The 11,920-nt window shown below is 49.0% G+C and overlaps 1 protein-coding gene across 1 annotated transcript in view; it reads left to right on the top strand.

Moving 5' to 3' along the window:
• Nucleotides 1-1,220: 1,220 nt before the first annotated feature.
• Nucleotides 1,221-11,920, top strand: part of UBE2F (ubiquitin conjugating enzyme E2 F (putative)) — a 150,495-nt gene continuing 139,795 nt past the window's right edge. Inside the window, exons 1-2 of the mRNA XM_075069943.1 lie at nt 1,221-1,302; nt 6,777-6,910. Coding sequence (XP_074926044.1) covers nt 6,793-6,910 — 118 coding nt within the window. The 5' untranslated portion in view covers nt 1,221-1,302; nt 6,777-6,792. The remainder of the gene's footprint in view (nt 1,303-6,776; nt 6,911-11,920) is intronic.

The raw sequence follows: 11,920 nt of genomic DNA, 5'->3' as shown, positions 1-11,920 counted from the left end.
GGCAGCCTTCGGCGGCATGCCTGCGGAGGGTCCACTGGTCCCGCAGAACTGGCAACCAGCAGAATGCCCCCGCGGCATGCCGCCATGCTTGGGGCAGCGAAATCTCTAGAGCCACCCCTGACCATTTTACAAGCAGTTTACAGACATATAACGAAAAGGACAATCCTTGCCGCTGAATGCTCACAATCTCCAGGTCAGGATGGTGGAGGTGTGTTAGTAGGATGACGTAACAATAAATCAAAGAGAGCTTAGTAGAAGAACAGAAATCTCAGCTCATCACTTGCGGAGCCAATGGCTAATGGGTTTGATTTGTTGACATCACAGCAGAGGTTGGTTTTGAGAAGGGTTTTATGAGAGGATAAAGTGGCAGTTTTACAGATTCTGACGGAGTTTTCATCATGCATCAGAGGCAGCAAGGGAGTAAGCAAGTAGGTACTTGGGAGAAGGTGATTGAGGTTGCTGTAATTCAAGGGTTCTCAATTTTCTTCCACAGACTCCCAACATGCTATAAAAATTCCTTGGTGCACTTGGGCCACAACTGTTTTTCTGCATACCTAGTAGCTTAAAAGCCAGGACCTGCATTATGGGACAGCAAGCAGGGCAACTGCCTATGGCCCCACGCCACTGGGGACCCCTCAAAGCTTTGTTGCTCAGGGTGCGGCTTTCTGCTCTGGGCCCCAGCAAGGCCAAGCCTACCCTGTTTTCTACTTTATTGTGGGAGATCCCCTGAAACCTGCTCCTGGCCCTGCAGGGCTCCGGGACCCCTGGTTGAGCACCACTATTGTAACTGACAGTGGAGAGAAGGGTTACTGCCTTGACAAACTGGAAGATCTGATACGGGGGGACGAGCTGGGGCTGTGCCTTCATGACAAACCCCAGGGGCTCATACTTCCTGCAGGGGAGGGACAGACACAAGGCGGCGATGGAGCAATAAGCCAGGCAGCCCCGGGGCGGTGGGTAAGCGGCCCGCAGGCTCAGTGCAGACCCCTGGCGCGGGCCTGGGCGGCTCGGTACCGCGGGGAGCCGTGGCGCGCGCTGCGCTGCACCGCACCCCGTGATTTGCTCCAGCCCCGCGCTGCGGGACCGGGGCGCGATCAGGCTCCTCGCCTGGCGAGACCGGCGGCGGCGGGGGGCGGAGCCAAGCGGGACTGGAGCGCGGCAGCGGCGGCGGCGGCTGCTAATAAAGTTGGTGTGGAAAGAGCGGCCCCCCGCGGCCCGGCGCTCCCGAAGTGGGGCGGGGCGAGCTGAGCAGGCCGGGAATGGTGGGGGCCGCTGCAGCCGGGAGCTGACTTAGTGTTCAGGGTGAGTCCGCCCGGTGCGGCGCCATCGAGCGCCCCCCCGCCCCCCAAAGAGCGACGCTGCCCTCCTCCCCGGGGTCAGGCCGAGAGATGCTGCCTCCCTTCCCTCTCCACTGCCGGGGGGACAGGCCGAGAAGACGCTGCCCCCTTCCTCTCACAGCGCCCGGGGGGGGGCCAGGCCGAGGGACGTGCCCCCTTCGCTCTCACACCCCCGGGGGAGGACACAGGCCGAGGGACGCCTGCCCCCTTCCTCGCCACCTCCCCGGGGGGGGACACAGGCCGAGAGACGCTGCCCCCTTCCCTCGCCACCTCCCCCCGGGGGGGGACACAGGCCGAGGACGCGCCCCCCTTCCCTCTCCACAGCGCCCGGGGGGGGGGGACAGGCCGAGGGACGCTGCCCCCCTTCGCCTCTCCACAGCGCCCGGGGGGGGAAGAACAGGCGAGGGACGCTGCCCCCCTTCCCTCGCCACTCCCCCCCCGGGGAGGACAGGCCGAGAGACGCTGCCCCCCCTTCCCTCGCCACCACCCCGGGGGGGACAAGGCGAGAGAGCGCTGCCCCTTCCTCCTCCACTGCCCCCAGGGGGGGGGGGGACAGGCCGAGGACGCTGCCCCTTCGCTCTCACCCCCCGGGGGGAGACACGGCCGAGGGACGCTGCCCCCCTTCCTCGCCACCTCCCCCGGGGGGGGAACAGGCCCGAGAGACGCTGCCCCCCTTCCCTCGCACCTCCCCCCCGGGGGGGGACAGGCGAGAGACGCTGCCACCCTTCCCTCTCCAAAGCGCCGGGGGGGGAGAACAGGCCCGAGGACGCTGCCCCCTTCGTCTCCACCCCCCGGGGGGGGACAGGCCGAGGGAGCTGCCCCCTTCCCTTCCACTGCCCCCGGGGGGAGGACAGGCGAGGGACGCTGCCCCCCTTCCTCGCCACCTCCCCCGGGGGGGGACAAGCCGAGAGACGCTGCCCCTTCCTCGCCCCTCCCCCGGGGGGGGAACTGTTGTTTTCTTAAGAAGAGATGGTTGAGGAACCAACCAATGTTCACCTCTCCGAGAGGAGGAGACAGGACACGAGAGCAGCCCAGGGAACAGGAGAGGAAGAACAAGGAATGGTGGCAAAGGCACACTATTTTACAAGGAGAGAGAAAGAAGAAGGGAAAAGCGGAGCACCTACTACTTACCCAGAGGGTAGGATAACAAAGAACTGAATGACCACGATGAGAAGAGCAGCTCCTGTCCCCTAGCATCTGGACGAGAGTAAGGCTCAGATCACCAAAGTGTTTAGGTGCCTCACTTCACATTGATTCAATGGGAATCATAGAATATCAGGTTGGAAGGGCTCAGGAGGGCAACTCCTGCTCAAACAGGACAATCCACAACATCATCACAGCCGGCTTGTCAAGCCTGATCTTAGAACGTCTAGGAAGGAGATTCCACACCCTAGGTAACCCATTCCAGGGCCTCATCACCCTCCTAGCGAAAAAGTTTGTCTAATATCCAGCCTAACACTCTCCCACTGCAACATAGGCCATTACTCCTGTTTCTGTCATCTGCCACCACTGAGAACAGTCTAGCTCCATCCTCTTTGGAACCCCTTTCAGGTAGTTGAATGCAGCTATCAAATCTCCCCTCATCTTCTTCTGCAGACTAAACAATCCAGTTCCCTCAGCCTCTCCTCATAATCATGTGCTCCAGCCCCTAATCATTTTTGTTGCTCCCACTGGATTTTCAATTTTTCTACATTGAAAAGATTCAGGAGAGGCAACAAAAATGATTGGGCAGGAGTAGGCAACCTATGGCACGTGTGTCCTCCGGCCTGTCCCCGGGGGGAAGAAGGAGCAGCGTCTCTCAGCCTGTCCCCACCCCGGAGAGGGGGGGAAGGGGCAAGCGTGTCTGTCCTCCTTGGGTGGTGAAAGAGGGGGGAAGGGGACAGCGTCCCTCGGCCTGTCCCCCCCCGGGGCGGGTGGAGAGGGAGGGGCAGCTCCCACGGCCTGTCCCCCCCCCCGGGGGGGAGGTGAGAGGGAAGGGGGGCAGGTGTATAAAGTGATTGTAGGTTCTGTGCCTGGCTTTGTGCATGACGATCCGACAGCAGAATCAACTGGTCCTTCTGACCTATGAGACTATGATCCTCGCCTGTCCCCCCCCCCCCCACCAGGGGGGGGGTGGCGAGGGAAGGGGGGGCAGCGTCTCTCGGCCTGTGTCCCCCCCGGGGGGAGGTGGCGAAGGGAGGGGCAGCGTCCCTCGGCCTGTCCTCCCCCGGGGGGGAGGTGGAGAGCGAAGGGGGGGCAGCGTCCCTCGCTGTCCTCCCGGGGGGGATTGGAGCAGCGAAGGGGCAGCGTGCAGCGTCCCTCGGCCTGTCCCCCCCGGGGCAGTGGAGGGAAGGGGGGCAGCGTCCTCGGCCTGTCTCCCCCCGGGGCAGTGGAGAGGTAAGGGGGGCAGCGGTCCCGGCCTGCCATCCTAGCTTGGCTCACTTTGCCAAGCAAGATTTATATTTCCCCTAGGTAAGTGGATGTTTCAGGACCAGATTAAGATGCTACTACACCCAATGCATTCCAGCTCTTTGCATTCTTATTAGTATAATATGCCACAAATATGATTTGTGATTTAACTTTATTATTCAGTTCTTTGCTAGATTTTGTTCTTTTCAGCATTTCCATTTTGTTCTTGTTTATTGCCTTCATTTCTCTTTCTGTGCATCTTCATTACCTAATTAATGGAATGGCATTTTGAGTTTCTAAAGTTTGGCATATAAATCATAGCCTGGATCCATACTACTTCCTCCCCAGATTTTTGGAAAATAACTGCTTTTACAGGTGTACTATCTAGATTTGCAGGCCTAAAATGTTTCCCTGCCTGTCTATTGTGTAGTTTAAATGCATGTGCTAAGGAAGTGAAATTGCTGGTGCATGAATCGAGCACGTTTTACTTTACCGCCTGTTCACAGGAATGGAGCATACAGGTACAGAGCTGAAGTCTACACAGCAAAATCTCTCAAGTCCCTCATGTTATATTATGATTAATGTTGCCTTACTGGCCTCCTTACATTGGCTCTATGTTTGATCTGACCACATTACCTAGCCTTCAAGTGGCTCATCCTTCTTCACTATAAGTTCATGCTGCTTAAGAATATCTTTAAGGCCCTACTTAACTGTGCCTCTTCCTATTTTTCTAGTTTTAACTCAATTTGTTAACTTGTATGAAAATGGCAAACTGCTTTGCCTTCACTAGAATTTTACCTTGAGATAATCTAAGTCAAGTTACTAACGTAGGAACACATCTGTTTTCCTCCAGTGAAGACAAAGTCTTACAGCGTGCAGTTTCCCCGGCCTTGGTCCTGACCTACCAAAGAGAAATTTTCTCTAGGACTACCAGTGGTCTTGCATAAGTGCCTTCTGGCTGTTTAGCATATTGATTAGGTTTTGTGTTTGTAATTTTCAAGCACTAACCTTTATATGCCTTTATGCAATGGATGTCCATAGTGATATATCACAGAAATCTTCACTAATTCCTTTAAGGGAAGACTGATGTAACAAAATGATCATTTCTTATCTTAGGAGCTGTGGCTGGCCCTCTGTATCTATCCAGATGCTTAAGGTTTGTCTGCACTATGGAGACTATGCTGGAATAGCTATAGCCATAGCTATACCGGCATAACTCAATAGTATAGATCGGGGTGGGCAAACTATGATCTGGGGGCTGCATCCGGCCCTCAAGCTCCTGCCAGAGAGTGGAGTCGGGCTTGCCCCAGTCCAGCCAGGGAGTAAGGTCAGGGGCTTGCCCCACTTCCCAGAAGCAGCAGCATGTCCCCCCTTCCGGCTCCTACCCGCAGGGGCAGCCAGAGGGTTCTGTGTGCTGCCCCTGCCCCAAGCACCGCCCATACAGCTCCCATGGGCCGGGAACCGCCAATGGGAGCTGCAGGGGTGTCACCTACAGACATGATAGCATGCAGTGCTGACTGGCCGTGCCTATGTGTAGGAGCTGGAGGGAGGACATGCCGCTGCTTCTGGGAGCTGCTTGAGAGAAGTGCCGCCTGGAGCCTGCACCCCTCACACCCTCCTGTGCTCCAACCCCCTTCTCCAGCTCTAATCCCCTTCTTGCATTCCGAACCCCTCGGTCCCAGCCTGGAGCACCCCCTTGCAACCCAAACCCCTCATCCACAGCCCCACCCCAGAGCCCTCAATCCCTTCTCCACCCCAACCCACAATTTCATGAACATTCCTGGCCTGCCATACAGTTTCCATACCCAGATGTGGCCCGTGGGCCAAAAAGTTTGCTCACCCTGGTATAGATACACCCAGCTTGACAGAAGGGGTTTTCAGTCAGTATAGGAATACCACCTCCCTGAGCAATGTAGCCAAACCAATGGAAACATTTTTCCATTGTCATAGCTGAATCTTTTCAGTGGGTGAGGTCAGCATAGCTACATCCTTCAGGGGTGTGTTAGTTTTTTTCCCCTCTACACCCCTGCCCACCGTAGCTATGTCCGCCTACCTTCTAAGTGTAGACCAGGTTGTAGGGCTCTACCACCCCACAGTGCACTTTCTAAATAGGGGGTTAGGTCAGTTTAACTGTCTCAGGGGTGTGGATTTTTCACACCTCCAGCAATGTAGTCATATTGACCTCATTTTCTAGTGTAGACCAGGCTTTAGATGGCCCTCATCACCATATATCTGAGTGGTGTGTCTCCATCCACTATAGTTGTTTGGAATGCTGGCAAGTGTGGGGGAGGGCCTGGTGGGAGTGTTGCAGCAAGACTGGAGATTTCATATTATCCCTCCCTACAAGGGGATAGTCCCCTCTCTGCAGGGTCAGAACTGATGAGAGGATTCTTTTTTAATGCAGTACTTAGCATCTATAGAATATTAGCTTCCAGGGATATGCAAATACCCTCTAATGCTTATAATTACTTAAAAAGATTCTGTGACCACCCCACTCCACCCCCGCAGGAAACATTTTCTGTGTAATTCTGTGGAGGCAATGACATCAAGAAGTGGTATTTTTTAGTTGATTAGCACAGTAAAACTTCACTGGAATCAGAGTGAAATCTACTGAATGCGTTAAAACAATTTTGAACTCTCTGTACTGTAATCACTTGCACTATAACTTAATGCAGTAAAAGCCAACTCCTTAGTATTTACACCTGAAATTGTCTCAAGTTGTCCTGAGCACCATAGTGAAGCTGACCTAAGTCTCTATGTAGGTCGTGCTACCTCAGTGGAAGAGTTCTTCTGTCAACCTAGCTACCACCCCTCGGGGAGGTGGATTAACTGAACTAATAGGAGAACTCCTCCTGTCGGTATAGATAACATCTACATGGAAGTGCAACAACTGTGCAGATATGCTGCTGTAGCCTTTCAAGTGTAGACAAGCTGTTGTAGGATACCACTTGGCTCTACATTTAGTTGTAATTTGAAACTTTTGACTATTTTGTGACTTATCAGGCACTTTGAACTATAGTGACTACTCTTATTTTGATGCTTGTGTTCCAGGTTGAAGATAGCAGTAATGCTAACGTTGGCAAGCAAACTGAAGCGGGATGATGGTGTCAAAGGGCCCCGTACATCCAACCCAGCTTCTGATTCTACTCGGAGAGTGTCTATTAGAGATAAATTGCTTGTTAAAGGTAATTAATCCTTATGTTAAAAGATTTGCTGTTCCATTAAATATAGTTACTTCATCAACTGACAAAACTAAATGCTGTACATGAGTTTATATCAGTGTTTTTAAAAGGGCTTGCTTACGTCACAAGGGTGTTGTGAAGTTAAATGCATTAAAGATTGCAAGAGACAAGATGGGTGAATTAATATCTTTTATTGGACCAACTTCTATTGGGGAGAGAGACATGCATACGACAATTACAGATTTTAGGCATGTTGAGATCTACTGGTGAAAAGTGCTATATAAGAGCTATGTGTTAATACTGCTATTACTGTTATTTGGTCACACATTGTTGTGCACTGTACGTTATATAAGCAGTAATCTCCAGATCTGAGATTCAACCACTGAAATGTTAAGTTCAAACTTTGTGTTATTAGTAGCCACTTAGGTGCAAGTAGTGCGCCCTCCCCTCAAAAAAAATTCTGTCAGTAGACCATTCTTTTATATTATTTAGTGCTAAAGTCCAGTGTTTGACAGCGCAGTCATCAAATAATCAATTGTGATTACATGGTGACAGCATTAGTATTACTGAATAAACTGGACGAGAAGATCAAGTTGATTCAGAAGGAAAATATTTGTTAACAGAAATACAGGTAACTGGCTATGACAGGAAAGCACGTTCTGAAAGTAAGTGACGGATGGAGGTAATTCTCAGTGACTTCTCAACTATGATTAAATGAAATCTTTGAACATTAAAATCTTTGAAATGAAAAAGAAATAGCCAGTTCAGACGATTATGCTATGGCCTATTTCGGGTCAACGGAAAGTTGTGGGTAAGAAATGTGGATTAAAAAAAATGTTCAGCAGCACATCTTATTGATCTCTGAGGGGCTATTGTAGACTGCAGCGAGCTGGATATCAGTCTGTGGGAAGATCCCCTAGTTTCTGCAGATTTCTACTACAGCAGACTAAAAATTTTGGAGCAATTCTGTGTAAATGGGAAAAAAGGCAGTGGCCAGTGAACTAAATATGAAAATGAATAATAAAATCAATATAGCATTTTTATATTAAAATCAATAATTTTCCTGCTGCCAAATCTTGTGTGGTACAGGATATTGCCTTTAAAATCTCAAAGCACTTGGCATTTTGAGGGTGGGATGTGGCTTAACTCCTCTTTTCCCCATCCTTGCAACACTACACAGCTTTTCATTACCCCAGGTGTCCCACCGCATATAATAATGGATAACCTGGTTAGGTTGATATTTTTGCTAAAAACAATTAGTGAATTTTTCAGTGTTGACCGGTAAGTTGTCACAGTGAAGTTCCGTGGTCTGTTCAAATGCAACTGTTCATATTTCTCAATCCCATTGTTTCAGGATTACTTGAAACTGACCTCAGCACATCAGTTTATATTCATTTTGTGTTGGGCATGTTACTTCCCAACCATAGTGCTAGAAACCTGTGTTTTAAAATGAGGGCTTAGATTCTGTCACACAACAGCACAGCAGTGAATCAATTTATTGTAAATTTTGCATTTTCCTGTAGTCATGTCCTATCTTCCTTCATTTGTGTAGCTGGGTGGGGGGAGGTTTCACTTCAGGGTACAGATGCTTGTGACCACTGTTCAGGTCTCTCAGAAAGCTTGCGAAGAGCATCTAGCTGAAAGAGTTAAAATGAGGAATTGCTTTGCTTTGCTTTGCGTTTTAGCTATAAGTGTGGTTCTGTGTGCCCTGTGTGTTAAAGGAAAATGGTGATGTAGTATAAGTACATTCTAATCACTACTTATAATACAAAAGGAGTAAAACACTATATTTAAACCTTTCATTTTCTGTCAGATGCATCTTCATAGCACCCTTCATGGCAACAATGTACTTTATTACAAAAATGTAGAAATATATATTCATATTCTTCCTCCTGCATTCAGTGGGAAAGTGATAAAGATACAGCCATTGCTGTAACCGTCACTAACAAACTTTAATAAACTGAATGTTAGGCAAGTGACAAATCCCAAATTGACAATTGAAATTAGAACTAAAAGCAGCAAGCAGACAAATCTCAACCACAGCAACCAATTATTAAATAAAATGAGCCTTATGTCAGGACCAGAGCTGAACTGGTCCAGAGGGAGATATTCTGGGGGATGGCCATCAAAGGAACTGGCATCAGAACAAACAAGCTGATCTTAACTATTGCTGTGGGTACAGGTGGAGAGGGAGTCTCAGGTAATTGGGTCCTGGAAGATTTGAGGCTTCAAAGATAATTTGCTAGCACATTCATTGCACAGATCTTGTCTGAACTAGGTACATTTCTGGAAAGTTTCCCCACTGTTAACATTAATTCAGCTGACCAGGTGGTGTCAGTGTGGTGAGCCTTAGTGTTGATGGGGTTTCAGCTGCTGATGTGGTTTTCACACCCTATTATTTAGACCTGCAGGGAGCAAATTTTAATTGACAGGGAACTAATAAACTGTGTTGGCAGCCAAAAGCCTGTATGCACTAGGGCTTCTAACATTGCAAACAGTAGTTCAGCTGAACCAATGTGAGCAACGGTGAGACATTCTTCAAAATTCTTTCTATTTTAGAGGGGACAATGATGACTCAGCCTGTACTCAACTTCAGGCAGCTGCACTATGCTCAAGCCAAAGCTTCTGGGTGAATTTTATGGGGAGCCTTAAGTAGAAACAGTTACCTTAATTGATTTAGCCTGGAGGTTTTTCACTTATGGATGTCTGTTGCACAGTATGTCAGGAAGGAGTGACCAGTCTCCTGGGAATTGTGTACATTAAAGGCAGTGATCCAGTTGGTTTTTACTTCACGTGTTGTCTACAGTGCAAGAAATAAATACTCCCTGTTCCCAATGGGTGTCAGCAAGAATTGATGTTGAACCAGTGCTGAAACATGATTTAGCTGTGAGCATAGATAGGCAGGAGTAAGCAATGTTCAGCACCATTTCCTTGTCTTTACTGTGACAAAGTTCCTCCTCTACCTTGGTGGGTCCTGTGCTTATTGGCGGATTTGCTTGCCTCAGAGATTCACCATGTGGGTCAGGAAACAGCGCAGAGACCTTCCCCTCGGGTAGAAGCCACAGTCCAGGTCAATTCACTCCTGTGATCAGGTCTGATCAGGAGTTGGGAGGAACCCAGGCCTGCCCTCTACTCTGGGTTCCAGCCCAGGGCCCTGTGGACTGCAGCTGTCTAGAGTGTGTCCTGGTACAGCTGCATGACAGCTGCAACTCCCTGGGCTACTTCCCCATGGCCTCCTCCCAACACCTTCTTTATCCTCACCACAGGATCTTTCTCCTGATGTCTGATTGATGCCTGTATGCCTCCAGTCCTCCACATATGTCTTCCTCAGCTCTGGCTCTTGTTCCAGTCTCGCTGCTGATACAAACAGTGAGGTCTTTTAACTAGGGCTCGATTAAGCCAGCCTGTCCTAATTGTTTAACTTCTCTTAATTGCTCCAGGGTCTAATTAGCCTGTCTACTTAGTTGGTTCGAAGTCCTGCTGTTCGAACTGCCCCTGTTACCTTACCCAGGAACGGGATCTACTAAATTGGACTAATATATCTGTCTTCTAACCTCTCCTGAGCCATTGGCCTGACTTTATCAGAATATGTTGAGCACGTGTAAACCAATTCAACGTATCTGTTACTGTTGCCTGAGTTTTCTGTCAGCTACAGATCTTTGAGCACCTCAATGTTGTGCCGAAAGGCTCCCCTAGGAGTAGGATGCATTCCAGCAGATACCAGATTGTGAGATTTTGGTGTAAGTGGCATTTTCCTTTATTGGGGCAGATCGTCTCAGCCTCTACTAGATGTTTTCACTTTCACAGATATCACTCAATCTTGATATAAAAACAGATATACAGCAAGTTATTTTATAGGTGTCATAAATTATTGGCCGAACTAATAATGAGGGCAGGAAATGAAACCAAAGAAATAGCAATTCTGTGTATTGAAAAGATGAAAGAAGTGGAAAATGAGATAATCATTAGCTACAATAAAATCACATGCAAGACTAAATAATATCTAGCTCCGCTCGTAACACAAATAACCAGAAATGCCAAATATAAATTGACAATCTGATGAATAGATATGACGACTAAAGAACTGCCAAGGGTAAATAGGCCTAAAATTAAGAATTTTAAAGGTGATAAATTATAAACAAACTAGATGTACACATAAAGACAAAAAAAATATATTAAAAGAAAAGAATCCAAAATAAACTTAAAAAAAATTCTAGTGATGTGGCTTTCAATTTGCACCTTTTTTCTATTGATGAAGTTATGCGTTTTGAAAAACAAATGAATGAACAGAGATTAAAAAAAAAAAAAAAAAAACAAAAAAAACCCCCGGTAACATATAAATTACGCATATCCCTTCCTATTCTGATTAACTCCTTTTATTCGCAGAATTCATTTCTCATTCAGTCGGGTTCCATCCACAGTAGTTTCTCTGGACCTGCCATCTGGTGGCTACTCAGGCAGTTTAGATGGCTCTCTACTTAGTCTTTAAAGGTATCTGCTACCTACGGGCGGCTCATTCCCTCTTTTAGTCACTATCTCATCTGTAACGGCTGCTTTTGCCAATCCTTGTGCAATGGTTCATATTCATACTCATGCTCATCCACAGTTGGACTAAGGCTACGATTTGTCAACGACGTCCGAGGCCTCTGTGCATTTGTTGACCTCGTCGCTGCCTTTTATTCCTCCGTGCGTTATGCACTCCCAGCCAGCGCTGCCCCCTGCAGTCCCACCTGCCTTGGTGGGAGGGAACCCCTGCAGGCTGACCAGCCGAGCGGCAGCGGACCCACGTCCCATGCACCCGAAGTGGTGGGGCAGCCTGGGGCCCCAAGCCGCGTGGGTGGCTCACCGCACCCCTCTTTGTCAGGGATCTCTTTTAGTGCAAGTCCAGCGATAGGCCTCTCCCTGCATTATTTGTTGGTTACACCGTGATCTGTCATGCTCTTTCTACAAATAATCCCTGATGAAACACTCTAGCCTTCGTCCTCTGGCTTAGGCCAGACCCTGCTTGTGCTG

The sequence above is a fragment of the Chelonoidis abingdonii genome, chromosome 10, assembly GCF_003597395.2.
Source record: "Chelonoidis abingdonii isolate Lonesome George chromosome 10, CheloAbing_2.0, whole genome shotgun sequence".
In the NCBI taxonomy this organism is placed as follows: domain Eukaryota; kingdom Metazoa; phylum Chordata; order Testudines; family Testudinidae; genus Chelonoidis; species Chelonoidis abingdonii.
Note: the sequence above shows the minus strand (reverse complement) of the source record. Positions and strands in the feature narration are given on the sequence as shown.